This window comes from Perognathus longimembris, chromosome 5 (genome assembly GCF_023159225.1).
Source record: "Perognathus longimembris pacificus isolate PPM17 chromosome 5, ASM2315922v1, whole genome shotgun sequence".
Taxonomy (NCBI): Eukaryota; Metazoa; Chordata; class Mammalia; order Rodentia; family Heteromyidae; genus Perognathus; species Perognathus longimembris.
This window is the reverse complement of record NC_063165.1, coordinates 74806352-74834163: the sequence shown is the minus strand read 5'-3', so window position 1 is coordinate 74834163 and position 27812 is coordinate 74806352. Positions and strand designations below refer to the sequence as shown.

The 27812-nt window shown below is 38.7% G+C and overlaps 1 protein-coding gene across 1 annotated transcript; it reads left to right on the top strand.

Annotated features, from left to right (window-relative positions):
* Window positions 1-1009: 1009 nt before the first annotated feature.
* Sec62 (SEC62 homolog, preprotein translocation factor) lies at window positions 1010-27812 on the top strand. Its single transcript, XM_048347146.1, has 8 exons — window positions 1010-1167; window positions 8009-8117; window positions 9279-9384; window positions 15188-15392; window positions 16230-16322; window positions 19252-19312; window positions 22547-22666; window positions 26270-27812. The coding sequence occupies exons 1-8, from the start codon at window positions 1132-1134 to the stop codon at window positions 26734-26736; spliced, it is 1197 nt and encodes a 398-aa protein (XP_048203103.1). The 5' UTR covers window positions 1010-1131; the 3' UTR covers window positions 26737-27812.

Here is a 27812-nt window from a genome sequence, read left to right as displayed (position 1 = left end):
ACGATAGATTTATCTTGCGGACCTGGCAGAACTCTGGAAGAGTTCGAAGTTTCCATCCCATGCTTTTATGTATGAGATGCACTGCATATGCATGAGGCCTTACGTAGGAGCTCATTAGGAAAAGGTCAGGCGAAGGAAGCCAGGCCTTCCACCGCACAGGTGCCTCAGCTGGGTTACAACTGGCTCAGAGGCTTTCTACCTTTAGGGAGAAGGCCTAGCAGAAAACTGATCACTAATTGCCTCCAAGGAGAAGTAGCCATGGGAGATAGTAGGGAGGAGAGAGGACCCACGGATGTGTCCTAGAGTGTGACCGGGAGAGCAGGGTTCAGCATTCTTTTCCTAGCGCTAACCTGCCTCACTAACAATTAGGCTGGAAGTTGCCTGCAGTCTTCACCCCCAATTCCCAAGTCTCTTTTTTCCCCTTTCCATCTGGCCCATCACAACACCCCTGTATCCTCCCAGCCCTGTGGGTTAAGGTGAGTTACGAAGAGCCGCTTGGAAATGGGCTGGAGAGTCCACCACTGCCCGGGGGGCCGCGTGAGTCAGCTGGCGTCTCCGCCTGCCCGCCCGCCCGCCCGCCGGGGCCCGGGTTTGCCCATCTTTCCAAAATGGAATTCCAACATCTAAACGAGGTGAGCTGGAGCCAGCCGAGAAGTACTACAAGAACTGCCCCAGGTGGGTTTCTGGGGCTCCGCAGGCCTGGGTCTGCCCCTCGAGGGAAGGCCCCAGCCCGGCCGGCTCCACCGGCCTCCAGGGAAGGCCCCACCCCGAAGGCCCGGCCGCGGCCTGCATGGCGGGGCCCGGGAATCTGCATTCCACCCGCTTCACAGGTGATTCAGATGCCCAGTCAAGCTTGATACTCGATGCCCTCGGCTTCCACGACCCACTTCTCCACTTCCTCCCGGCCCTCAGCCAGGCTCCAGTTCCCGCCACCTCCGAAGCCGGGAGGGAGAGTGAAGAGAGCGCGCCGCGCAGCCCCTCCAGCCCCTCGGTCTCCCGCTCCCTGCCCCCCCCTCCCCACACCCCGGCGGCAGGTTACATAACGGGCCGCGCGCCGCGTTCTCGCGAGATTTCCACCGCGCACCCCCCCCCCCGACTCCACGTCAGAAGGAACCGGGCGGAGCGGCCAACATGGCGGAACGCAGGCGACACAAGAAGCGGATCCAGGTAGCGAAGTCAGCGCCGGGGGTAGGGGCTTCGGCGCGCTCGGAAGCCGAAGCAGCGGGAAGAGCCCGCCGAAAGGCTGAGCGTGGGGGTGGGAGGGGGCGGGGCGGGCTTTCGCCACGGGGCCGCCGGCTGCGGCGCCGAGAGCGGCCTGAGGGCCGAGGGGGTGCGGCGGGGGCCGACGGAGGGCGCGGCGGGGGCGCCGGGACGGGGGGTGGTGACCGAGCGCCCCGCTGGGATCCGCCGGCCGGGCCCGCGCCGGCGCGGGAGGCTCCGCCCGCCCTGCCGCCTCGGCCGGCCCGCCGCGGAGGCCGCCGTCCCCGGGGTGGAAGGAGGCGGAGGACCGACCCCGAGTCCGCCGGGTCTTTGTGCCCCGGGTCGGGGAGGATCCGGACTGGGTTCGCTCCGCTCGGGGGTGGCTCGCGACCGGCCGCGATCTGGGCAGCCAGGTGTTCACCCGCGCTGGCCCTCCTCCCCTCCTCAGTATTTATAACTGGAATAGTCCATTTGAAGCTTGCCGCCTTTCTTGCAAGGCGACGCGGGTGTAAACAAACCCAGCCCTGTCGGTGCTGCAGTGAGCTAGCTAGCTAGCTGGTGGCGGCCCCAACCTTTTTTTCCTCATGCCAGTTTGTCATCCTCATAACCTACATAACATCCCTCCCTCAGCCCACGTGAATGTCATTCGTGCGTTTCTTCCCGGCAGTTGTCCCTCTATTGTTCAAGGGAGCTATATTTTTTTTTTTGCCTCAGGGATTGGGGGGCGGGGAGGGGGAGGGAGAATCCAAGTTTAAACAAGTCTTAAAACCGAGGCTTAAGGCCAGTAGAAGTTTCTAACAGTTCCTAATCTTTTCAAGATTTAGCTTGAGATGGATAGACAATATTGGAGTTTGTATTGGTTTGCCAAGTTTATACTTACTGCATACCTATACACACTGGACAGTACAATTCTAGGCTTTTTCAGACAGTTTCAACTGCTCTTTAATAATGGTTTTTAAAAGTGGTATATCTCGCTTTTAGACTATCTGTTTATATTTCAATTGTTACCTTCTACTGAACCGAATTGCAAGGAAAGAGGCTGTCAGTACTTTCAACAACGGTGGTCAGGAGCCAAAATGTCAACCAGAATGTGGCTGTTTGTGCCCCAGCTCCACCAATTAATAACCCCTTCTCTCCCAAGATAAAAAGTTTAGTTTGGTTTGTTGGTTTAGTTTTTATTATTAAGTACTGATTTATTAACAGCTCTCTATTCAGTAAATAAACAATTGGGTTGTGATTTATATGATGTATAGCTAATTACTTTCTATTTATTTGAATCTGATTGTTGAAAATCAGTTTGCCATACTAACAATAAATGAATGATTTTCTTATTTTCCAAGTTTTCTAAATGATTGTGTAGAATGTTTCTGGGTGATAGTGGAGTACTGAATTTGTGCAGTTTAATACATTAATAAAAATACACTGCTCTAGGGAATTCTTCACTTTTTCTTTCCCCTAAAGAACCAGAAACGATAACTGGCAACACTTGAAATAAAAAGATCACATGCAAAGACAAAGTTCAGAGTTTGTTGCAGGAAAGATTTCTATCTTAGGACTTTAAGGCAAAAGACTCTACAGTATCAACTGAATTTCCTGTCCTTTGTTACTTGGTACTTCATGTTTAGAAAGGATTTTTTGTGTTTAATAGAATCAGTGACTTTGGGTTACTCTTTGTACATTTGGAGGGGAGGGGTGTTTGATACAAACAAGTTCAGATTGAAAAAGTAACAAAATCTTTTTCCCCCTTAGCACAGCATTCTCATGTGTCACACAATTCTTTCTTGGACTCAAATTACTGGCCACTGGAAACCTGAAGTTTTAATGACAGATTGCCAAATGAGAGTAATAAAACGTTGTAGTTATTTAAGAAGTAAGAGTTGATGGGCTGGGAATGTGGCTTAGCAGTAGAGTGCTTGCCTAACATGCATGAAACCCTGGGTTCAATTCCTCAGCACCACATATATGGAAAAATACGGAAATGGCGCTGTGGCTCAAGCAGTAAAGTGCTATCCTTGAGCAAAAAGAAGCCAGGGGCAGTGCTTAGGCCCTGAGTTCAAGCCCAGGGACTGGCAAAAAGAAAGAGAGAGACAATTGTAAATGTTTTTAAGGAAAAAGGTAACTTTATAAGTAGACAAAGCATTGTTTACTAGAAGTATTGATTCAGAATCCTGTGTATGGTAAAATTAAAGAACTGAAAATTAGTAGTAGAATGTATCCTTTTTCATAAATTCAGTCTGATATGAAAGTACAGTGGTAGGCCTAGAGCTTATTGATCCCACTCAGCAACCTCGTTTTATAGATAAATTGAGCTCCAGGGAAGTTATATAACTTGACCTAGGAGAAAACAGTAAAGCTATCTTTGAACTTCCAATCTTCCTTTTATTTGTTAATACTCCCAATCAAATTGAAGAACAAATTGAATGTTCTTCAATTGAATGTCCATGTCACTACTGATAAAAAATAATTATTCTGAAATACTTTAATCCTGAATTCTATATAGTAATCTTTGTAACTTAAAGACTTAGCATAATTTGTCCCTGCTTCAGGGATTCATCCCATCTAGTATTCTGCTATGTGTACAATATCCAACTGAGTTTTATGACATTTAAATCACTGTACCTTCGAACTTTTATAACTTAAATCAGTTAGTTTTGTTGTATCCAGCTGCCTCCCTGGCAGTAAAATCCTGAAATATTATGTGTTTATATGGTTAATTTCAGGAAAACAGGGAACAAAAGAGAAATTTGGGACTGTTCATCCAGATTGCAGGTCTGTGTTCTAAAGAAAAGAGAAGGGACCCAGAAAAGCAGTCTTGAATCAGAAAAATCCCTCCCTCCCCAAAACCCTAACAGGCTTAATGAGGGCTTTGTCCTTGTATAACTAGCCTGTCACTACAGAAAGAACATGATAGAAGTGATTTGGAGGTATTACAGGAAAGTGTTGCTATAATCGAGGTAGAGTTGTGTGATTTTGAGTAAATGATTTATATAAGGTCCCCTTCACTTTTACTTGTGTTAACATGTTTGCATGTTCACAAATATTTCATACTGCTGTTTTGTGTCTTTGTGTATAAACTTGCAACTTAAAAACTAAGACTTTCTCCTTTGTGTTTAACTCAGCTAAGCTTATTTTTTTATTAAACATGGTTTAAAAATCCATTATCAGATATCATGAAAAATCATAGCTAGTGGTTTACTCAGAATGTATTTTTCCTTACAAAAGGTCAATTATTGGCTAAATAGAAATAGTAAACTCTTTCATTATTTAATTGTTGATGTTTTCAAATAAAATGGTATTTGTTTAGGCAATTTTCTGAGTGTTTTAACCAAAATTTCAATTTAAATTTTGGATTATGATTTGCATCATCCAGTTTATAGGTATTTGAGTGCAAAGAAAGGCTTATATTAGTAGTATTCTCAAAACAAAGCAAAGATGCTTAGAAAAGTTAGGGACATACTCTTGTTCACATTAAAAGGAAACAAAGAGGGGAGGAACATTGTAAGACTTTTTATATCCTCTTCAGGTGATAGGGAAATAGTGACAGGGAAGACATTTATTTGAGATCTCCTGTATGTCAGGTTCTCACAGTACTCTTCTACCACAGTCTTCATTTCTGTTCCCAGAACTCTTGATAGACAGCTCAAATTATATTATGTTCATTAAAGAGGGCCTACAATAAAGTGCTAATGGAGCTTGGTGCTGGTGGCTTACACCTATAATCCTAGCAGGAAGCTGAGGTCTGAAGATCATGGTTCAAAGCCAGCCTGGACAGGAAAGTTTGTGACACTCTTCCATTAAGCACCAAAAAAAAAATCTGGAAGTGGGGCTGTGGCTCAAGAAGTAGATCACTAGCCTTGAGCAAAAAAGCTCAGGGATAGCAACACAACCCTGAGTGCAAGCCCCAGGACGGGCACACAAAAGAAAGTAGTAATGGATAAATAATGTTGTGTCTAGATAGAAGAGATTATTCAAATACTTGTTTTCTTAATCTCTTCTGTTCATTGTTGTTAGTAGTATCTTTGCTGAGGAGGATATGCACTTGTTGTAGAAAAGTTGGTTATCTTAAAGCTTGTTGTAAAATGGGATTTAAAAAATTTACAGATACATAATAGTATCATATTCCTTATTGCATAATATAGAATCAACTTGGCTTTTATATAGTCTGATAAAACCAGATTTTACATGTGATATCCTGATAAGCTGTTGGATTTTAGTACATTAATCTGTGATCAGTAAGTAGTCTAATTAGGGGTTAGTATGAGTATTAAAATCCAAGCTCTACAACTGATATGATTATTTTCCACATCTACCTTCCTCCAAAATTTCCTTTGTGTTATTAAAGACTGTACTTTCAGTTGATGAACTTGAAAATCTGACTACTTTTACCAAGCTGTTCCATTTTTCTTTGGGAGCGGGGATAAGGTTGAACTCAGGTCCCAGGTGCTGTCTCAGAGCTTCTTTTGCTCAAGAATAGTGCTCTACCACTTGAGCAACAGCATCATTTCCAGCTTTTTGAGTAGTTTATTGGAGATAAGAGTCTCATAGACTCTTCAGCACATTCTGGCTTCAGAATGCAATCCTTGCACCAAGGCCTCCTGAGTAGCTAAGGTTGCCAGCATAAAACACCAGCGCCCAACACCATTTACGTGTGTGTGTGTGTGTGTGTGTGTGTGTGTGTGTGTCAGTGTCAGTCAGTACTAGGGCTTGACCTCAGGGGCCAGGCACTTGTCCCTGAGCATTGTTTTCAAGACTAGCACTCTATCACTTGAACCACAGCTTCACTTGGTGGTAATTAGAGATTAGGACTTGCCTGCCTTTGCTTGCTTCAGACCTCAGTCCTCAGATCTTGGCCTAGGATTACTGGTATGAGCCACTGGCACCCAGCTTATTTGTATTTATCACTGAATGCTATGTATGTACATTTGATAATGTTTCACATGACTCCATTCCCTTGGTACCACATAAACACCCCCACAAAAATAATAAAATTGTTTTTTAAAAGAAACTCACTCCTCTTTTAGTTACTCCTCTTTTAGAACTCTTCTTTTTGAGCTATTCTCATTCCCATTGATAACCTCATTCCTACTCTGTGCTCTTCTGAAATGTTTTTTCTACTTTCAGAAAAGAGTGATGGCTGTTCTTGATAGTTATGTAACCAAGGATACTTATCAGGCCTCACAAACACTGTGTACTACAGCATCCAAACATGATAGGATAAACACTGAGGAAGTATGCATGTAACTAAATGCTTTGTACTTTCTCAGGCCTTCCACACACACACACACACACAATTTTTAATTGAGCCAATTCTATTAACAAGTTATCAACTAATTAGATAAACATTAAAAATTGGCAACAGAAATATTAAATGAGGAAAAAAATAAACATGTATGTGTATGATTATAAAATAGCTCTCTGGAGCTAGGTGCCAGTGGCTCTTACCTGTAATCCTAGCTACTCGAGACTGCGATCTTTGGATTGTGGTTTAAAAAAGCCTAGGCAGGAAAGCTCTTGATACGCATGTCCATTTAACCACCAATAAGACAGAAATGGAGCTGTGGCACAAGAAGTAGAGCACCAGCATTGAGGGAAAAAGCTAAGGGACAGCTAGCTCCCAGACTCTGAGTTCCAGCCCCATGTCTGGCACACAAAAAGTTACTGAAAACTATTTGTCGTATTATTTTCAAGTCTTGTGTTTTCATTTGCATAAATATGTAGAATATTAATATATGAGGCTTAAAGATAATTAAATATTTCCATTTGATATATAATACCAACATATATTAAGATATTCTAGCATGTTTTTTAATCTTCTAATAAAGGAATTATCAACTTTTATTATGTTTGGAAATGTATTTTATAGGTAGATCTCTTAGTCAATCATTAGAAATCTTGTAGATGTTAGTGAATTTGAAGTGTTAGATTTTGAGTTTGTAATTTTTGTTTTTCTTTGGGTCATATTTTCATAAATGAAAATAAGCTCTTTTCATAAATACCAAGATTTTGCTATAGTCTTTTGGTTGAATGGCTTGAACTTTCAGTTTTTATTGTCACAAATGATAGCAGTGTATGTAATAGAAAACTTAGGAACTGACACCTATAAAGGAAAACAAGCAAGGGATTCAAGCTGCCTTTCTAAAGCTACTCTGTCAGTGTATTTCCATTAATCATTTCTTGAAGTGACATAGTAATATCTCCATTTCTGTAGTTATGCCTTTTTGCCTCATCCTTCCTGGGGAAGAGAAGTTAGTCTGGTGAGAAAGTGTTTGATACCTAAAAGCACAAAGGAGTGCACTTAGCAGCAGCTCACTGAATGTTATAGCTACCACACTGAAGCAGCTATCTGTAGTTAGTTTTCACAGTCCATTAGTCCTTGAACAAGGGACATTCTTTCAGTTGTTGTAGCATTTATTTATGGCACCTGTTTCTTTGACATTTTGGCACTTATGTGGCAATACCGTATCCTTTATTGCTTTGTAACTATTTTTTTAAAAGGCACACAAAAGCGAAAATCAATTTGTACAAAGTAGTTTCACTGGAAAAACAACTCAAATGGCATAGTTGAGGCCAAGAATCAACAAGCTCCTCTGGCCCTATCAATTTATATTTGAAAAATATGGAGTTGTTGTTGTTTTTTTAAGTATCCATTTTGTCTTTTGTATGCATTAACCAGGTTTGTTGGAGAGAAAACCTGAAAGCAGGGCCTAAATAAACTTCACTTAAAAGATTGAAGACTGTATCTGTAAATAGTTCTTTAGTGCATGAATTTCTCAAGTAGACGATCTCACAAAATATTCTTACATTACAGGAAGTTGGTGAACCATCTAAAGAAGAGAAGGCTGTAGCCAAGTATCTTCGATTCAACTGTCCAACAAAATCCACCAATATGATGGGTCATCGAGTTGATTATTTTATTGGTAGGATTAGATCCGTAAAATCATTTTACTGTAAACATCCTATAAAACTTCCTTAATTTGGGATATATGGAAATTTTAAAAATGCTTTTCAAGTGTGATTTTGGCAATGAGCATATGGCAGTTGATTGTCTTAGTCTTTTTTTTTTATTAAAAATGTCTATCATTAAAGGATAAAGTGCTTTCTAATTACATTATTTTGAAAAATTTTTACCTAGAGCTTATTTTCAGTGTTCTAAAATATCTTCTGATAGTATGTATACTTGGTACGAATCAAACTTTGGTTCTTCATATTATCCACAAGAGCTCAAGAAAGGCCAATGTCATAAATAATGTAGCCCATAGCTTATAAGTAGTGATTGTGCTTTCCTATCATCTATTAAAATTGAGCTGTCATAAAAAGAAATTCTTTATCTTTCTTTAGTGTTAATGATTTTAATATTCTAAGTTTAGGATAAGTAGATATGCCATTTCTTCACATCTGATATAGCAACTGCTTAGTGACAGTAGTGGATGGTTCTCAGAATTAATTTTTAGTGGATTACAGTAAAATTTAATGAGAATTTTTATTACTGTGAAGACAAAAGAAAGGTTTTTTGGCTTGATTATTTGATGAGTAATGGATACATACAAATAATTTGCTTTTTTTTTTTTTTTTAAACTGGGCTGTCTTTGAACTGCAACCCTCAGGTCTCAAGCCTTCACTGTAGCTGGATTACAAGCATGAACCACCAGTGCCTAACTTCCATTTTTGTTGAGAACATTTCCCCATTAATTTATTTTGCTTTACTTGGTAATTCTAAATGCCATTTGAATCCAGCATTACTTTGTTTTTTACCAGTCATGGGGCTTGGACTCAGACTGAGCACTGTCCCTGGCTTCTTTTTGCTCAGCACCACTTCTGGCTTGTGTATGTGGTGCCGAGGAATCGAACCCAGGGCTTCATGCATGCTAGGCAAGCACTCTACCACTAAGCCAGCATTACTTTGAAAAGATGCTTATCAATTTGTTTTTCAAATTGAAGTTTTAAGGAACTTTTATGATCATTAGACTTAATTTTCTTTTGAGCTTGGTTTTATTTTGTTGTCCTAATGTTGAAATTTACTTTATGAAGTACTGTATTGTTTAAGTAGACTTAAATCCCATGTGTTGTTTCTTCTTCAGCTTCCAAAGCCGTGGACTGCCTTTTGGATTCAAAGTGGGCAAAAGCCAAGAAAGGAGAGGAAGCTTTATTTACAACCAGGGAATCTGTGGTTGACTATTGCAACAGGTAGTGTTTCTTAGTGAAGGAAAACGTAACTAGTAATTTTAAATTTTCTCCATAGTTCTGAAGCTCTTTACCTATTTTCATCGTTAAATGTATTATTACAGTAGAGTTCAAACATAGCTTTCACATGTAACTTGGATTTCATCAATATTTATGGGAACATGTTATTAGACTAGTTCTTTCTAATCACATAACTTTTATTTGTTTTGCATTACCAAAGCTACTGAAGTATAGAATCATCAGTAAAAACATGTAGCGGTGGTGTCTACAAGGCTCAGTAGAGTAGATGATCAAGGAGTCTTTTTTCCCCACTGGTCTGGCAGGCATTCCTGTTATTAAGAGCTTATGCACTGAACCATAAACCTATCTTCCTTTCCGGTTTTAGCAATTACTACTGTAGTATTCCTCATGAAATCAAGGCAACCTCACCATCTACCTCATCTGTTTTTTAAAGAATTTCAAGATGAGGTACAGTCAACTTGCTAACATACATGTTTTTCACAATAGGTACTTTTTTCTTTGGACACCCCCACACAAAATCTTGATGGTGAATGATGTACCTGAAAGACAAAAAGCACTTTCCTTTTAGAAAGAAATAGGGGTTTTTCTTTCCATTTTGTTCCCCAATTTACTTTATACTTGTTAGGCGTATTTGTTAGTTGATGTTAACTAAAATAACTTTTCTTACCACTGACATTTATAATCTGAGAATTCAAGATTTTATTACTTTTTGTTGTTTCAGTGAGTACAAGTTTATTTGACACAGCTTTGGCAGGGAGACTGTCAAGAGATTAGTAAAACGCAACTTAGAACACCTGTGTCCTGACCATCCACTTACTTATTATAAGCTGCTAGCAACCTCAAAATGAAATTATGCTAGAGAGAGATTGCAAAAACTATGTCTTACTTTAAAATATTGTGTGTAACAGAATCTGAGATTTTTAATGATTATGTCTGTTTGGTAGGAAGATGCACATAACGTTCACTTAATATTGTGTTTAATAGTATCTAAATTATCAGCCATCTCAGAACTACTTATTTAAAAACACTTTACAACCTAGGTTCTTAAGCTGTCAAGTTAAATAATTATGAATTTTTTTTATTTTAGTTGCCCAGATATTAGAGATGACTATGGATACTTCACAAACTACTTCATTGTTGTTGGGGTGGAGATAAACTGAGAGTGGGCAGTTGATATTTACTTGCTTTTTATGGCAATTTGTCTCATTACAGTTAACTACAAAGTACAAACTTCTCTGCCTGCCTCAAAACATTTATCTTTTACATACACTATAAAAATTAAAAGGTCTTATACATACAGAAACAGACATAGAAACATTAAGAGCCCTGTCCAAAGCCACACAGCTACTAACTTCCACAGTCCCAAATGCAGCATTACATACTGTTGACCACTGTGCAAAATGAGGATGCATTTGATTGAGTAAAAATAAAATTAAGTCACCAGCTAGTACTATTATTTGTGGTATTCGTTCTGTGAGCCCAAATCTTGAGGAGAGCAGCCAGTATTAGTCTATATCTTCTGGTCTTTTAGGAGCCTTGGTACCTTATATGAATAACTCAAACGACTGGGTACAAAGAATGTTCAAGAGTCACATTCACTTTTCATCAGCTTATGTTTTTCCCATTCACATATAACCAGTTATATCATTGTGACCAGTCCTCATAGGCTCCTGCTAGACATAAAGAAAACTACAAAAGAACTTTTCCAGCTATGTTTTTTTTTTAAAGCACTCAAGTAGAAATGATGAAGTCTGGAGTAAAACACAAGTTAAATGTAGACTAGTAGCATGAAAATTTCACATAGGAACTCTTAAGCCTTGCTGCCATGAGATTTTACATTGTGCAGTAATGCCCTTCAGACTCTGCACTTATTCTCTCTTTTTTTTCCTCCCTGTGTGTTATGGGCCTGAACTCAGTTCCTGGGTACTGTCCATGATTCTCTTTGTGGTCAAGGCTAGCACTCTACTACTTGAGCCACAGCTCCACTTCAGTTTTGAGTGGTCTCATGGGGACTTTTCTGCCTGGGCTGGCTTCAAACCTTGATCCTCAGATTTCATCCTCCTGAGTGCTAGGATTGCAAGTATGAGCCACCAGTGCCTGGCTTAGTCTTTGTTTTAATCTTTCTGCAATCCTAATTTGCCGCTTTGCCTAAATGAATCTCTTTTCTATGTCCTACCTACCTGTCATTATTACAAACCCATCTTTCATGTTCTTTTTCAACCATGTAGTCTTCAGATCCTCTTATTAACCTTTGTATCTACGGTCCTCCTGATTCATCAAGGTAGTATCATCTAGTTTAGCCATTAACTATTTTAGAATTTTGCATATATGTTCATTTTTTTAAATCTCCTGCTAGCTAAACTGTCAAAAATGACTTCACAATGGGGCTGGGGATATAGCCTAGTGGCAAGAGTGCCTGCCTCGGATACACGAGGCCCTAGGTTCGATTCCCCAGCACCACATATACAGAAAACGGCCAGAAGCGGCGCTGTGGCTCAAGTGGCAGAGTGCTAGCCTTGAGCGGGAAGAAGCCAGGGACGGTGCTCGGGCCCTGAGTCCAAGGCCCAGGACTGGCCAAAAAAAAAAAAAAAAAAATGACTTCACAAGGATAATTTGTAATCAAATTTAAAAGTATAAATAGATGATTGCCCAATAAGCAAGAAAAGAAAGCATTTATTCCCAGGAAGAGGCACAGCATACGCTAAGATAGGGAAGTCTGAGTAGTTATGTGAACATGTCAGAGTTTTGGATTGGCTATTTATCCTATATCACATATTTTAAGCCAAACAGCAGAGGATCCAATTTTATTACAAACTCTAATGTTAGTCTTACTTTTCTATGTGGAGAATTAGTTTAAGTAAGACATTCTCTAAAGACTCATTAAGGAATAGGTCAGTGGCTAACATTTAGTGAATACATATATTCCAGGAACTATGTTCAGCATGCTTTTTATTTCGTCTTAAAAACCCATATTTGGGGCTGAGAATGTGGCTTAATGGTAGAGTGCTTGCCTGGCCTACATGAAGCCCTGGGTTCGATTCCTCAGTACTACATAAACAGAAAAAGCTAGAAGTAGCGCTGTAGTTCAGGTAGTAGAGTGCTAGCCTTGAGCAAAAGAAGCTCAGGGACAGTGCCCAGGCTCTGAATTCAAGTCTCATGACTGGCAAAAAAAAAAAAAGTATGTGATATATATAGACAACTAAAATTAAGTAACCAACTCAGTACCACCCATGTTGTTAAGTGGTAAAAGTGATTTTTTTACCTGTCTACTTAAATGTAAACTTATTCTTACACTAGCTTGATTAATAGTAGAGAATCTTTTCTTTTATGAATGTGGCACAGATATTCAGGAAGAATAACAGAAGCAGGTGGTTCTTTCTTCCCTTTTTTTTTTTTTTTTTTTTTTTAATTTTTGCCAGGCCTGGGGTTTAAACTCAGGGCCTGAGCACTGTCCCTGGCTTCTTTTTGCTCAAGGCTAGCACTCTGCCACTTGAGCCACAGTACCACTTCGGGCTTCTTCTATGTATGTGGTGCTGAGACTCAAACCCAGGGCTTCTTATATACGAGGCTAGCACTCTACCACTAGGCTATATTCCCAGCCCCAGAAGCAGATGGTTCTATGCTCTTCTCTATATGCTGTTGGAGAAAAGTTTTATTTTTTCTACTAGAGTTCAGTGGTTTCTTTCTTTTTTTTTTTTTCTGCTTTGGGTTTTTTTGTTGTTGATATACTAGGGTTTGAACCTGGGGCTACTTGGTAGGCAGGTCCTGTACTACTTAATTTACTCTATCAACCCCTTTGTGCATTGCTTTTTGAGATAGGGTCTTGCTTTATGCCTGGACTGTCCTGAACTGTGATCCTCCTATTAGTGCTTCCCTGCTTCGCTAGAATAGCAGGAGCAAGCCTCTATACCCAGTGATTGTGTTTACCCCATAGCTCAGGGTGCCAGATGTGTGCCACCCCATTGGCCTAGGTAAAGTTTCTGAATTTTTTTATTGCCTAGGTTGGCATCTAACCTCATTGTGTGATCCCTACCTCCCATGTTCCCTTGAGCCACTGCTTGGCTCAGTGATTTATTTCTTAAGTTTTTTTAAAATTAAATTTTATTGACAAGATGTTGTACAAAGGGGTACAGTTACACAATAAGGCAGTGGATACATTTCTTGTGATATTTTACACCCTCGTTTTTCTTAAATTATTTTAGAATAGTATTTTCCATTAGATTTTAGGGAACCTAAAGATACAGAAAATGATGTAGAAAAAAAGTAAATCACTGGTAAGAGTACCATTTGAAAATGCACCCTTCGATTATTTATAGGTATACACATATAGTGTATGTGTATGTGTGCATGCGCACATGCACACATGTACTGCTCCTGGGACTTGAACTCAGGGCCTGACTCTGTCACTGAGCTTTTTTTATTCAAGCCTAGTGTTCTGCCACTTGAGCCACAGCTCCACTTTTAGCTTTTTGGTGGTTAATTGGGGAAAGTATCTCACAGACTTTCCTGCCTGGACTGGCTACAAACTGTAATGAGCAGATCTCAGCCTTCTGAGTAGCTAGGATTACAGGTGTGAGCTACCAGCACCTGCTTCGCATGTACTTTTAGTATATAGACAGACATCTATAATATGAATGAATATCAAATACTATTTACTCAATTAAAACAAGGTAACATTTTTGCTTTTCTATTGAGCAGTATAGATGTTCCTTATAGAATGCGTGGAAATTTCATAAGTTCGCAAACAAAATTATATATTCTTCAGTGCATCTTGAAGCACAAAATATAAGGCTTTTCATCATATTTAAACACCACACTACTAAGTCCTACATTCTGTTCAACCCACAGGGTTCATTTAATTTGAGATCATCTGAGCTTCTGGACATAGCAGATAAAGGAGTAAAGTAAGGAAGGTCATTACTATTAACGAATTTACAGTCTAGGGAAGATGCAAATGTAAATTAGTAAGGAGTTATGTGTTGTGAATGAGCCAGCAGTAGAGGATAAGAGTGGGCCTCTGGTCTTAAACAGGTTAGGTTGCAGTTGAGTAAAGCTCTGAAGGAAATAAGAGAATGAACCATGTGGAAAAAAAAATGTTTATTTAGAGAGAGGACACACAGGTGAAGGGAAGGGTGTGCTTTTGTGAAAGCCCAGGAATGAGTACAATAATACCTTAAGAAAAAAGAATGTATTGAGTGAAATTAATGAAACTAGGAATACATAGTGCTTGCCACATCACACATACTTTTAGATCACTTGTTAGAATCTTTATCAGGGTGCAGAAATCTCATCTTAGTATATTTAATTACTCATTACTTAATTAAAGGGTTCACTATAGATGTAGGCTGAATCATGAAGTACATGTAGAAAAAGATAACATGAAAGATAGCTGAGAAGACATAAGTAGGATTAATAAAGGAAATAATCTATTAATATCCTAAACTGTTTTCCTTTGACATTTTAATTATATAAAGCTATATTCCTGATGAAGTGAGAAAGATGCTTATTATATAGATCATCTTAAACCTTTCATTTCCTTTATACCTAAATTAGTTAAAATTGAAAGTTCTATTCAGCATCACCCAGTTTTTACAACTTTCTATAATTAGTTGTAAACTTTTTTGACTAAGTGGAATTGACTTCTTCCATGAGCTTACTAGTTGAAATTCTTCTCAAGAGTTGCCAATTTATGTTTTTCTTTCCTCGTTTTATTTGGCTCTTGATTTTTTTTCTACTCATTTCTATATAATTGATAGTGTAATGTTCTACCTTCTTTTCCACCAAGGCTTTTAAAGAAGCAGTTTTTCCATCGAGCACTTAAAGTAATGAAAATGAAGTACGAAAAAGATATAAAGAAAGAAAAAGATAAAGGAAAAGCTGAAAGTGGAAAGGAAGAAGATAAAAAGAGCAAGAAAGAAAACATAAAGGAAGAAAAGACAAAAAAGGAAAAAGAGAAAAAAAAAGATGGTGAAAAGGAAGACTCCAAAAAGGTGAGTTCAAAATAATGTTGAGTGAGACAAGCCTAGAACACAGAAAACAAAGGGGCATGATCTCCCTGATATATGACTGTTAACAAAGGGAGACGGAGAGACAGTAGAGACCAAGTCTGTGAATACTGTATATGTTCTTGATACATTGTATATTGCATATATGTCAACCTGACCTAGACAAGGGATAGAAAAACAGGTTGTAAGATATCATAAGAAATGTACACACTGCCCTACTATGTAACTGAACCCTCTTTGCACAACACCTTGTAAAAAAATTTATGTCCAATTAATAAAAAAAAACAAAAACAAAAAGGTGAGTTCAAGTAAAATTGAAAAATCAAAATCAGTAGGGTGCTGGTGGCATGGCTTAAGTGATAGGATGCCTTCCAGGCAACCTTGAAGTCCTAGGTTCAAACCCCAGTATCAGCACCTGGACAGCCTCTACCACCACCACCACTCCTCCCCCCAAAACAGAAGTAAAAAGCTGAGTGCCAGTGGATCCTGCCTGTAATCCTAGCTACTCTGGAGGCTAGATCTGAGAATTGTTTTTGGAGCCAGCCCAAGCAGACAGCTCCTCAAGATTTTTATTTCCAGTTAACCAGCAAAAAGCTGGAAGTGAAAGACATGACTCAAGTGGTAAAATGCCAGCCTTGAGTGAAAAGAAAAAGTTGCATATGTGATCTCTGTTAGCATTTGGCCATATTTAAATTTTCAGTCAAGTATAACCATATTAGGATTATAAAGTGGTTGAGAATGTTTGTTTGTGTTATAAGTGGAAGTATGAGTTCGTACTGCTTTTTCTTTCTTGGCTTATTTCGCCTACTTGTGTATAAATAGGAGGAAACTCCAGGAACTCCCAAAAAGAAGGAAACTAAGAAAAAATTCAAACTTGAACCTCATGATGATCAAGTTTTTCTGGATGGAAATGAGGTAAGATAATATTAAACTGGATTATGATTAGAAATCCAGTTTTCCTATAGAATGTTTGAAATATGTTTGATACCATCTAAGAAAAGAAATAGTTTAGATAATTTTGTTCTCTTATGTGCACAATATTACTCTTAAAAATCTATTTCTAGGAATTTAGATTTGTACATTGTAAAAATAAGATTAGACTATTATAGTGTTGGGAAATCTGAAATACCAGTGGCTATTGTAATCAAGAGGTATGTACTACAGCATGGCAACTCCAAGGAGGACCCAAGACCTCCCTTTTCTCCTTTGGGATGTTTCATACTAACCTTGCTAGAGGAAAGCCTTCTTTTTAGGGACCTTGTCTTGTGGCCACTAACCAGGAAGCTGGTGATTTCATTTCTGTTTGGAATCCCTTGGGTTAGAATCTGGTCCACCTGGTCATAATTACCTGAAGTAAAGTTTTACAATTGCATTTTTTATACTAGAATGGTTATTTGCCCAGCTAGAATGCAGTTTCATATTAAAAAAATAAAAGGAGCCAAATGCCAATAGTTCATGTCTATATTCTAGCTACTCAAGGTTGAAGTCTGAGGATCATAGTTCAAGGCTAGTCGAGGCAGACAAATTCTCAATTCTTATCTCCACTTAACCAGAAAAAAGCTGGAAGTAAAGGTGTGGTTCAAATGGTAGATTATCTGGTGAATAAGAGAGCAGAGTGAGAGCAGAAGGCTCTGAGTTCGAGCCCTGCACAAAGAATGGGAGAAGGAGGGGAAGAAGAGGAGTGGAAAGAGGGAGAAGGAAGAAAAGAAAGGAGGGAGGGAGCACACGAGCAGAGCTGGGAGATGCTTACTGATGATTTATGTATAGCCAGGCACATCTTTGTGGAACCTGAAATTTTCAGCATTATTTGGGGGGGGGCTTTTTTGTATCTTTTATAATATGTGTAGTGGTAGGGAAATTTACATAGCTATATGGTAGTCTTCATTGAAGACTGTTTGGTATAGTCACCAACACAAAAACATTAGCTGTGTGCTGGCTATTGAACTACTATGAACCTCAAAGACATATTCTTTCTTGCTTTAGTTAAAGTATCATCTATAAAGTACTGTAGACTCCTAGGGCTATGTATTTGAAAATCTGAGAAAGCTTTTTGGTGTTGTTTTGTTTTGGTTTTAGTTTTTTAAGAAAAAATACATAGTGTAGGCTTATTCTAGACATTCTTGTATAATCTCTGGAGTGGAGGTTGGGAGAACAGGAAGTGTGTACTTGTATAAAGTATCCTCATGGCCAGGTGCTGGTAGCTCACACCTATAATTCTAGCTACTCAAGAGGCTGAGATCTGAGGATCAAGGTTCCAAGCCAACTCAGGCAGGAAAGTTCATGATACTCTTATCTTCAGTTCACTACCAAAAAGCTAGAAGTAGAGCTATGGCTCAAGTTAGTAGAGTGCCAGCCTTGAGCAAAAAAGTTCAGGGATAGCACCCAGGACCTGAGCTAGGTATCCTCACACAATTCTAATGATTAAAAACTTTGGTTTAGAACCAACTCCTGTAATAGAAGATAACAGGTTTTTCCTAAGGTGATGTAGCTCAAATACTTTCCATTAGGCACTGAATATCAGCTGTATACCAGACTTTTTGGGGTGCCAGTTCTGGGTCTTCGACTCAGGACTTGGGTGCTTTCCTCGAGCTTTTGTGTTCAGCCACTTGAGCCACAGCTCCACTTCCTACTTTTTGATGGTTAATTGGAAATAAGAGTATCATGGACTTTTCCTGCCCCAGCTGACTTGTAATGGAGATCCTCATAGCTAGGTCTCCTGAGTAGCTAGGATTATAGGCATGAGCCACCAGCTCCTGGCTGCATTCCAGAACTTTTAAAGATGGAAAAAATGTCTTCACATAAAAGTGTTTTGGAATAGTAATGAGTGAAAGTAATACGTGTGGTTCTGATTCCCAGGGGCTGAAGTGGAACCCTGGTTGTTAGAAGTGAGCCAGAAAGTCAATAAAGTTCCAGTTAAAATAGAACTAGGGGGGCTGGGGATATAGCCTAGTGGCAAGAGTGCCTGCCTCGGATACACGAGGCCCTAGGTTCAATTCCCCAGCACCACATATACAGAAAACGGCCAGAAGCGGCGCTGTGGCTCAAGTGGCGGAGTGCTAGCCTTGAGCGGGAAGAAGCCAGGGACAGTGCTCAGGCCCTGAGTCCAAGGCCCAGGACTGGCCAAAAAAAAAAGAACTAGGAAATGAAAGAATACTGCTAGTTATGGAAAGAAAACATAACTAAATTTTATGGATGCAGGGTAAACACCTGTAACCTGCATGATGGTGGATTCTGTTGTGATGTAGTAAAAACTGTGAAAAAACAAAACTGTGTAACAAAGAGTAGCCTGCTAAAAGTAAATCAAGCTTTGCAGCATTGCTTCTAGCTCCCAAGTTACAAACCTTCCATGGAGGAAGTGGGCAGGGAAACTAGTTTTCTATGATAGTCTGGTAATACTTCTTTGTGGTATATTGTCAGTAGGAGAGAATATGGTGGAGTTTAGAGCTTCTGGGTCTGCAACTGGACCTGGCTGGAATCTGTCTTGATTGTGTTTTTAGGCCAAATTGATTCATTATTACATTAGGGACAAAAAATAATGATAGCCCTATGTTGAATAAGCACTGGTTTGCACACATTAACAAATTGTTAGATGCATGTAAGTACATACACATTTACTTAAGTACATTATAGAATTTTTAGTTTTCTTAAAAGTAACTTTCTAGCTGACTAGATGCCCAAAGAACCACTAGTATTGAAAGAAGGTCTTTGGAATTTGTTTACCCTACTTGGAAAGTAGTTGTCATATGTTAAGGGTTGGTGACTACTTTAGAGAACTAAAGTATAGAACTTGACTTTCTAAAGCGGCCTTATAACTTTTAAGCACTGAGGTTCTTGGTTCTTCTAGGTTTATGTGTGGATCTATGACCCAGTTCACATTAAAACATTTGTCATGGGATTAATTCTTGGTAAGTAGCAATATGTAAGTAGTTTTAAAATACAATGTAAATTTTAGAAAACAAAATTACAGCACCACAAAGGAAAATACTTATAAATTTAACATAAAATAGTTATTGCTAAAAAGAGTATACTTTAAATAAACCCAGAAGATAAATAAATGATAAATTAAGAAAAATATATTGGGGCTGGGGATATAGCCTAGCGGCAAGAGTGCCTGCCTCGGATACACGAGGCCCTAGGTTCAATTCCCCAGCACCACGTATACAGAAAACGGCCAGAAGCGGCGCTGTGGCTCAAGTGGCAGAGTGCTAGCCTTGAGCGGGAAGAAGCCAGGGACAGTGCTCAGGCCCTGAGTCCAAGGCCCACGACTGGCAAAAAAAAAAAAAAAAAAAAAAGAAAAATATAAATACAAAGATCTCTGCATTTAACCCGGTAGAAAAGTGGCAAAGGTAGCCCACTGACAAATGAAATCATCACTCATTATGGATGATACCTACTCATACTTAGAATAGCGACAAGGATGAGAGAACTACAAAATTTGGCAGAGATGGCCTTAGGGGGAAAAACATTCCAACAGTTGATGAGTATGTCCCTTATTTGGCTTTTAGAGCAGGCGGTTTAGCAATATCTTTGAAATATTAAATGCATATATCCAGCATTTCTACTTTTAGAAATTTATCCCATTTTGTATGTGTAGTGCAGTGTATATATTTACATATAATCTCTTTTAATATAAATTTCTCAAATTGTATTTAAGATGGTAATCTAGCAAATACCCTTCAAATTTTACATTCCTAGAGCTTTTGCCACACCCATTCCATTTTAAGCAATTTATTTTATTATGCTTTTTGTTGTTTTTGTTTTGTGGTGCTTGGGATCAGAAACTAGACAAGTACTGTACCAGTGAGCTACATGCTTAGTCTAGAATTTGCTCTATTATATCATCACAGTTGTACAGTCTCTGGAGTGGAGCTTGGGAGAACAGGAAGTATGTAGTTGTATATCTGCACTATTAGGTTATTTACACCTCTAGTAAATTAAAACAGAAAAGAATTCAGATTCCCTAATAGGTGAAACAAATTACAACATAATAGAATACTATACATCTTTTAAAGAATTATGATGTGCTGGTAGAAAGATAACCTAGGCTATGTTAAAGAATAAAAGGAGTTGCAGAAGTAAAATTACCTAAGTATATTTAGAGAAGAAATTATATGTAGATAGTTTTAATCATTGATAGGCAGTCTCTGGGAATAGAAGTTTAGTAGTATTTACCTCTGGAGAATGGAATAGAATTAGATGAATGCTTAGTGCCTTTGTGTTACTTTTGTTTTGTCTTTGGTACTGAAGATTAAATAGGGCCTTTGCACACACTAGGCAATTGTGCTACCACTTCAGCCTACACCTCACCAAGCTTTTATTTTATTTTATTCTTTTTTGTGCGAGTACTGGGGCTTGAACTCAGGGCCTAGGCACTGTCCCTTGGCTTTTTTCACTCAGGCTGGAGCTCTACCACTTGAGCCATAGCTCCACTTCCAGCTTTTTGGTGGTTAATTGGGGAGAAGAATCTCATGTACTTTCCTGTCCAGGCTGCTTTTAAACAGCAATCCTCAGATCTCAGCCTCCTGAGTAGTCAAGAATACAGGCGTAAGCCACCTGTGCTTGCCTTCCCCAAGTCCTTTTGTTCATTGATTTTTTTTTTCTTTTTGGCCATATTAGAGTTTGTACTCCTGTCTCGAGCTTGCTAATTAGGCTTTCTGCAATTTAAGCCAATTTCCCAGCCCTTTTTTGCTTTCACATTTTTGCTTTATGCTGGCCTCAGACTTCAGTACTCCTACCTGTGCCTCTTTATGTCTGGGATTACAGACAAATACCAGTAGACTAATCTTATTTGTGGAGATAGGGGTCCCACTAATTTTTTAGCTGGGTTATTCTATAACCACAGTCTTTTCAGTCTGTAATCCCTGAATAGCTAGCTGGGAGTAGGCACATACCAGCTGTGCCCAAGAGTATTTTAGTTTTGAGACAGGGTCTTGAGTTACCTTTTTTTTCCCTCCTCTACTCCCCAAGAACTGGAATTACAGGTATACACTATCTTGCCTACCTTTTGTGTTGTTGTTTTTTATTTGGATTTTAAACATGAATATATCTTTCAGGTATGGGGGACCCAATTTAACAAATAGAAAAAGGTATTCTTAAAATTGGCTTGGTCAATATGATAGGATAGCATTCCAAATAAATAACTCAGGAAGAGTTGGAACTGTTAACTTGGAATAGCTAACTAATGGCTGTTGATTAGTTACCATATACTGACTATTTTTTCAAATACTTGACATTCACTGTCTCCTCTCTCCTCCCAACATTTTTGAAATAGGAACAGGCACTTAGGTAACTTAGCCTGAAAGAGTTAAGTAACTTGCCCAGGATTACTTACTGTATGCGTGATGGAGCTAAAATTTGAATCCTCTTATTTCTCAAAACCTTATAATCAGGCTTCTAATTTCTTAACAATTCTTTCATGTGGTCCCACTTCCAGTTTCCCTCGCTGCCAGAGCAAACCTCTATTAGAATTACTGGGTGTTGGGGCTGGGGATATAGCCTAGTGGCAAGAGTGCCTGCCTCGGATACACGAGGCCCTAGGTTCGATTCCCCAGCACCACATATACAGAAAACGGCCAGAAGCGGCGCTGTGGCTCAAGTGGCAGAGTGCTAGCCTTGAGCGGGAAGAAGCCAGGGACAGTGCTCAGGCCCTGAGTCCAAGGCCCACGACTGGCCAAAAAAAAAAAGAATTACTGGGTGAGCTCTTTTTAGCCTGTGGGTGTGAAGGATCCACCCACAATCAGTCTCTAGGGTGGGATCTTTGTAGTCTTTATTTTCCCAGAGGAAGGTGTTGTTTAAGCTCCCTAACCTAGTAAACAGGCTAATGTTTAAAAATAATATAAACATAGCTTGAAAATGTTAAAAGAGTTGGTAAATTAAGGAGTGGTTTTTAATTTCTGACAGTTTTTTTTCTAATTAAATATAAATTAGATTAAAAATCCTAACCTAGTTTAAGAACAATGTAAAAAGTTAGGTTAAGTAATGGGAAATTACTCTAATTGATCGGTTTACTTATACAAGTGACAATATTATGTTTCACAGTTTTTTCCCCTAAGAATGTGTTCAATGTTACTGCAACCAAGATATTTAAATTTTTATTCTAAAAGTTGTCTTTGTAACTCATAACTTGTTGTTTCTTTCAGTGATCGCAGTAATAGCAGCCACCCTCTTCCCTCTTTGGCCAGCAGAAATGAGAGTAGGTGTTTATTACCTCAGTGTGGGCGCAGGCTGCTTTGTAGCCAGCATTCTTCTCCTTGCTGTTGGTAAGTGATATTTATTACTAGTAATACTGACCTCAGTAAGGTAAGTATTGAGCAGTTGGACAGTAACCTGAAACTTCAGGAAAGCTTAGTAGCAAAATTAATGCAGGTAAATTAAAAAATGAAATATGTAATCCTACTTTGTGAGTCCATTCTGAAAAAAAGGTTTTACCATATGACTTTATAAAAATTATTTTATCATGGGCTGGGATGTAGTTCAGTGGCAAAGCGCTTGCTTAGCAAGTGCAACGTCCTGGGTTTGATCTCCAGTACCAAAGAATAAAAGACAAAAAAAATACAGTTAAAAGAAAAAAACAACAACCAAAAACTATTTTATCATACTTGGTTGACAAATGGTATGGCATACTTCATAGAGTACAATATAATGTTTTCATGTGTATACAATGTGGAACTTCAAGTAAATGTAAGCACATACATCACTTTGCTTACCTATCATTTTTATGGTGAGACATTAGAAATTTATCCTTAGTTACTTTGAAATATACATTATTATATGCCTCCTTCCCCTTTGTATGGGATTTGAACACAAGACTAGACTTGCTCCTCTTACTTATTCAGCTGGCCCTTTATCATTTTACCCACATCTCCAACTCTGGTTTTTGTTATTTTTCCAAAAAATAGGGCTGGCTTTGAATCTATAATCACCCTCCTAAGTAGCCAATATTCCAGCATGAGCCATTAACATCCAGCCATTATTCTTTTTCTCAGAAAACAACTGTATCTTAAAAATTAGCTGCAACAGGGCTGGGAATGTGGAATAGTGGTAGAAAGCATACCTAGCATAGCATGCATGAGGCCCTGGGTTAGATTCCTCAGTACCACATAAACTAAAAAATAAAAATTAGCTGCAACATGGACTTAATAATTTTTCAGTGGTGAATCATTTATTAGATATGATAATAAGTAAGCCCTTTTTATATTTAGCTTAAGGCAAATGCAACTTGTGTTAGATATTTAAGCTTCTAGGCATGATTCTAAACAATTTGCCACTTTGGGGAAAATCAATAATTTTCACTCGAATTAAATTCTAGGTTATATTATGTACTTAAATGCTTAAAAATCAAACCAAAGACTGGGCTTGGTAATTCAGGACTGTAATCCAACATACTTAGCTGTTGACTGGGGGATTGAATTTTGAGCCTGCCCAGGCATAGAATTTTGCAAGACTCCATCTCACTCAATGGCTGGGTGTAGTGACACAGGGAAGCACAAGCAGAGGCTTACAGCCAAGGACATCCTAGAGTTGATGTTAGTATATAATATAAAGTTCTAGTAATTTTCCTCAAATGACAGATTAATTTTTTTCACCAAGCTCTGCGATTATGTTTTCTTTTGCCAGGACTAGGGATTTAAACTCAGAGACTCATGCTTGCTTGCTCCAGCTTGCATTCTACCACTTGAGCCACACCTGTAGCCTTGCTTTTAGTTATTTTGGAATTGAAGTCTCTTAGACTTCCTAGCTTGCTTCAAACTGTTATCCTCTGGACCTTAGCCTTGGACTTGGATTACAGGCATGAGCCGCCAGCACCCATCTAAAAATACTTTATAAAAGAAAAACCAGGACCTACGTTGTAGACCTAATAGAAGACATAATTTGGCCAAGGTTTTTCTGAACTGAGTGCATTTTTTTCTCAGGTGCTGTGATATATAAAATAGATTATTATTATTATAAAGCATTGCTCCTACAGCCCTAAGCAATTTGTCTTCGTACATCCCTTTACTCTGGCCATCAAAGTGTCCTGATGTGGTGCCACCAGCCATGAACCCACAAGTTTTTCCAGTGCTGCCTTTCAGTCATATGTCTATGATCTCTTAATGAGGCTTCTCATTTTTCTTTGATCTGGCTTAGTCACCTTGAAAAAGAATCCCCTGCTGCTATAGTTGTGGGCCACAAAATAATATCTAAGCCTGTTGTGCAGGTAACTAGCGTTGGTGTAATCAGATAGTAAATTCGTAAGTTTAATCTGACATTAGACATAATTCCCACTCAAACCAATGAAATTTTAAAACTACTTCAAATTATTCAGTAAATTTTAGTTCTACTGAATAGAATTGTTCATATGTTTATCCTGTAATTAAGCCAGTATTCATTATTATTTGCTATTATTTTAAATGTGCATTATTAGCATCAATTCCCCCACCCCCTTTTTTTTCTAGTCCTGAGGCTTGAATTGAACTTTTGTGCTCAAGGGTGGTACTCTACTACTTGAGCCACAGCTGCACTTCTGGCTTTAATTATAGAGATAAAAGTCTCACAGATTTCCCACCTTGGTTGGCTTCAAACCACAATCTCAGCCTCCTGAGTAGCTTTATGTGTCACTTTCAGTATAGAAATTGTATGACAGCATATGACATCGTTTATCCCAGCTTCTGGGAGACAGAAGCAGGAGTAAGCGTTCAAAGCCTACTCCCTGTCTCCAGACAAAAACGTCAAAGGATTGGAGATATAGGCACTTGCCTAGTCTCCATAAATCCCTGGGTTCAATCCCCAGCACTACCTGGGGCTGCAGGATGGAGTGACCTTACTGATTATATATTTGCACGATCTTCCTTTTGTTCACTTTATGTTGTTTCTTAATATTGAGACAGGTGGTCTTTAAGCAAAAATTATGTAATTGAATTAATAAAACAAGAGAGATTAGAAAATAGAAACTTAGTGGTGCTAAGATTTTATCTAAGACTGACCTTTGTTTTAATGAAAGTAAAGATTCACAGTATATGTGGGGCTCAAAGAAGGTTTATTTTTCATTTCTTTTAAAACCAGAAATAATGATGTATACATTTGTGTATCATAGTACACCTGTGTGCATTTATATCATAACATGTATGAGATAATATAATTTTCACTTTATAATGGAATACGTACTCTACAAAACTAGAAATACTGAGGTCCAAGAAAGTCATATGGTAGCACTTCATTTTGCTTTTTAAAAGGCTTCTTTCTTAGGATATTTTTTTCCATTATCTACTCATTTTTTTTCTTTTCATACACCATAATCTCCTGAATGCTTAAATATCCAGTCTTACCACTGTGTTTACTGACGTAAATAAGACATTGAAAAGTGCATAAAGTCATAGCGTATATGAACCAGCCCCCAGAAGTAAACTAGTTGTGTATGTGTGCATGTATGCGCTAATGCATGCACTGGCCTAGGGGCTTGAGCTCAGGGCTGGGCACTGTCTCTGAGATTCTTTAGCTCAAGGCTAGTACTCAATTACTTGAGCCAGAGCTCCATTTCTGTGTTTTGTTTGGGGGGAGTAGTTATATTAGAGACAAGAATCTTGTGGACTTTCCTGCCCTAGCTGGGGATCCTCACGTCTCAGCCTCCTGAGTAGATAGGATTTCAAAGGTGAGCCACTGTCATCTGCTTATAAGTGGGTTTTGTTTTTAAGAATAACAATATAGCATTGTGCTTCCAAGTTCAAAGCAGAATGCCTTGCTCATGAGATATTGTCATAGCTGCTAAAGTTGTCAGGATTTAAATTCTCATGTTTAACATAAATGAAATGTGCTGATAAAAGGAAATGATGCTCCCTACTGAGTCAATGCTTAAATTATTCAACTGAGAAATCTTTCTCCCACAGCTCGTTGCATTCTGTTTCTAATCATCTGGCTCATAACTGGAGGAAGGCACCACTTTTGGTTCTTGCCAAATCTGACTGCCGACGTGGGCTTCATTGACTCCTTCAGGCCTCTGTACACACACGAATACAAAGGACCAAAAGCAGACTTAAAGAAAGATGAGAAATCTGAAAACAAAAAGCAGCAGAAGTCCGACAGTGAGGAAAAGTCAGACAGTGAGAAAAAGGAAGATGAGGAAGGAAAAGTAGGACCAGGAAATCATGGAACAGAAGGCTCAGGAGGAGAACGACATTCAGACACAGACAGTGACAGGAGGGAAGATGACCGGTCCCAACACAGTAGTGGAAATGGGAATGATTTTGAAATGATCACCAAGGAGGAGCTGGAGCAGCAGACAGATGGTGATTGTGAAGAGGAAGAGGAAGACAACGATGGAGACACACCGAAATCTGCACATGAAAAGTCATAATCTGACCAATTTGAGGACTGAATAAGTGCAAGAGGTTGGATTTTCTATGTTGGCCGGTCATCATAATGTACACATGACATTGTAGCATTCTTTAAATTGATTTACCAACGTGTATTTGACATTCAAGCAGTGATAGTCCTTCGTTTTATAGAATATTGGTACTATTCTTGGTACAGTCTACAGCCATTAATAAGTTTTATCCATTTGATAATTTTACAGTAAATAGATCTCATTCATTTTGATAGTTATCAAAGATGCATTTTCCACATTGACATTTAGATTAAGGGCATTTTTGATAGTTATATGGCTTTTTACTGTTAGACTAATCGAAATAACTTTGAAAAGAATAAAGTAACTCCAACATGTCAGATTCTGCATAGTTACATAGCCATTTCACAGTTTATTTAGAATGAAATGCTTAAACTCATTGTTCTCAATAGTTTTTCTCTTTATAAAATTATACCAGAAGTTTCTTCTAATATTCTGAGTTAGCAGGGATCAAAAGCGTTTTGTGGAAACAAACCAACTAATAACAATGCAACAATATTTTTAATAAAGCTACAAATTCTCCTTTTCCAACATAGGAAATCCAAACTGAATTGTACATTTGATTCAGAGAAAGATGGTCATCTCCAACAGACAAACTCTTCTTCCTTCTCCCCCTCTCCTTGTCGTAACGTAAAGTGTATTCTGTACATAATTTACAAATAAAACATTTTATTTTAATTGTTACTTATTATTTAGACTTCAACATAAATTTGTACAATGAAGACCATGTAAGGGTATGTTTTCGGAGGAATGAAAGTTTCCATAACCCACAGGACATCTGTGATCTTTCCACAGCAGCTTCAGTTTTGTGCCAACATTCCATGTATTTGAAAATGAGTAAAAACTGATCACTTTTAAACAGAAGCAGACCGAAAGTAGCTGTTTGTATGCCTTAATGTTCATCTTGATTTATTTTAAATTTTTCCATTCAAAAATGGGGTATTCTGTTATCCGACCAGGAGACACTGCTGTGAGAGTTTACTGTTCTGAAATATCAACTTAAAATAAAGGCTATAAAAGAAAACATA

Coding starts and splice junctions, on each gene's coding strand:
- Sec62 (XM_048347146.1), top strand. CDS start 1,132: ATGGCGGAACGCAGGCGACACAAGAAGCGGATCCAG. Junction 15,393..16,229: donor AAAAGGAAGACTCCAAAAAG/GTGAGTTCAAAA, acceptor GTGTATAAATAG/GAGGAAACTCCAGGAACTCC. Junction 16,323..19,251: donor TTTTTCTGGATGGAAATGAG/GTAAGATAATAT, acceptor TGGTTCTTCTAG/GTTTATGTGTGGATCTATGA.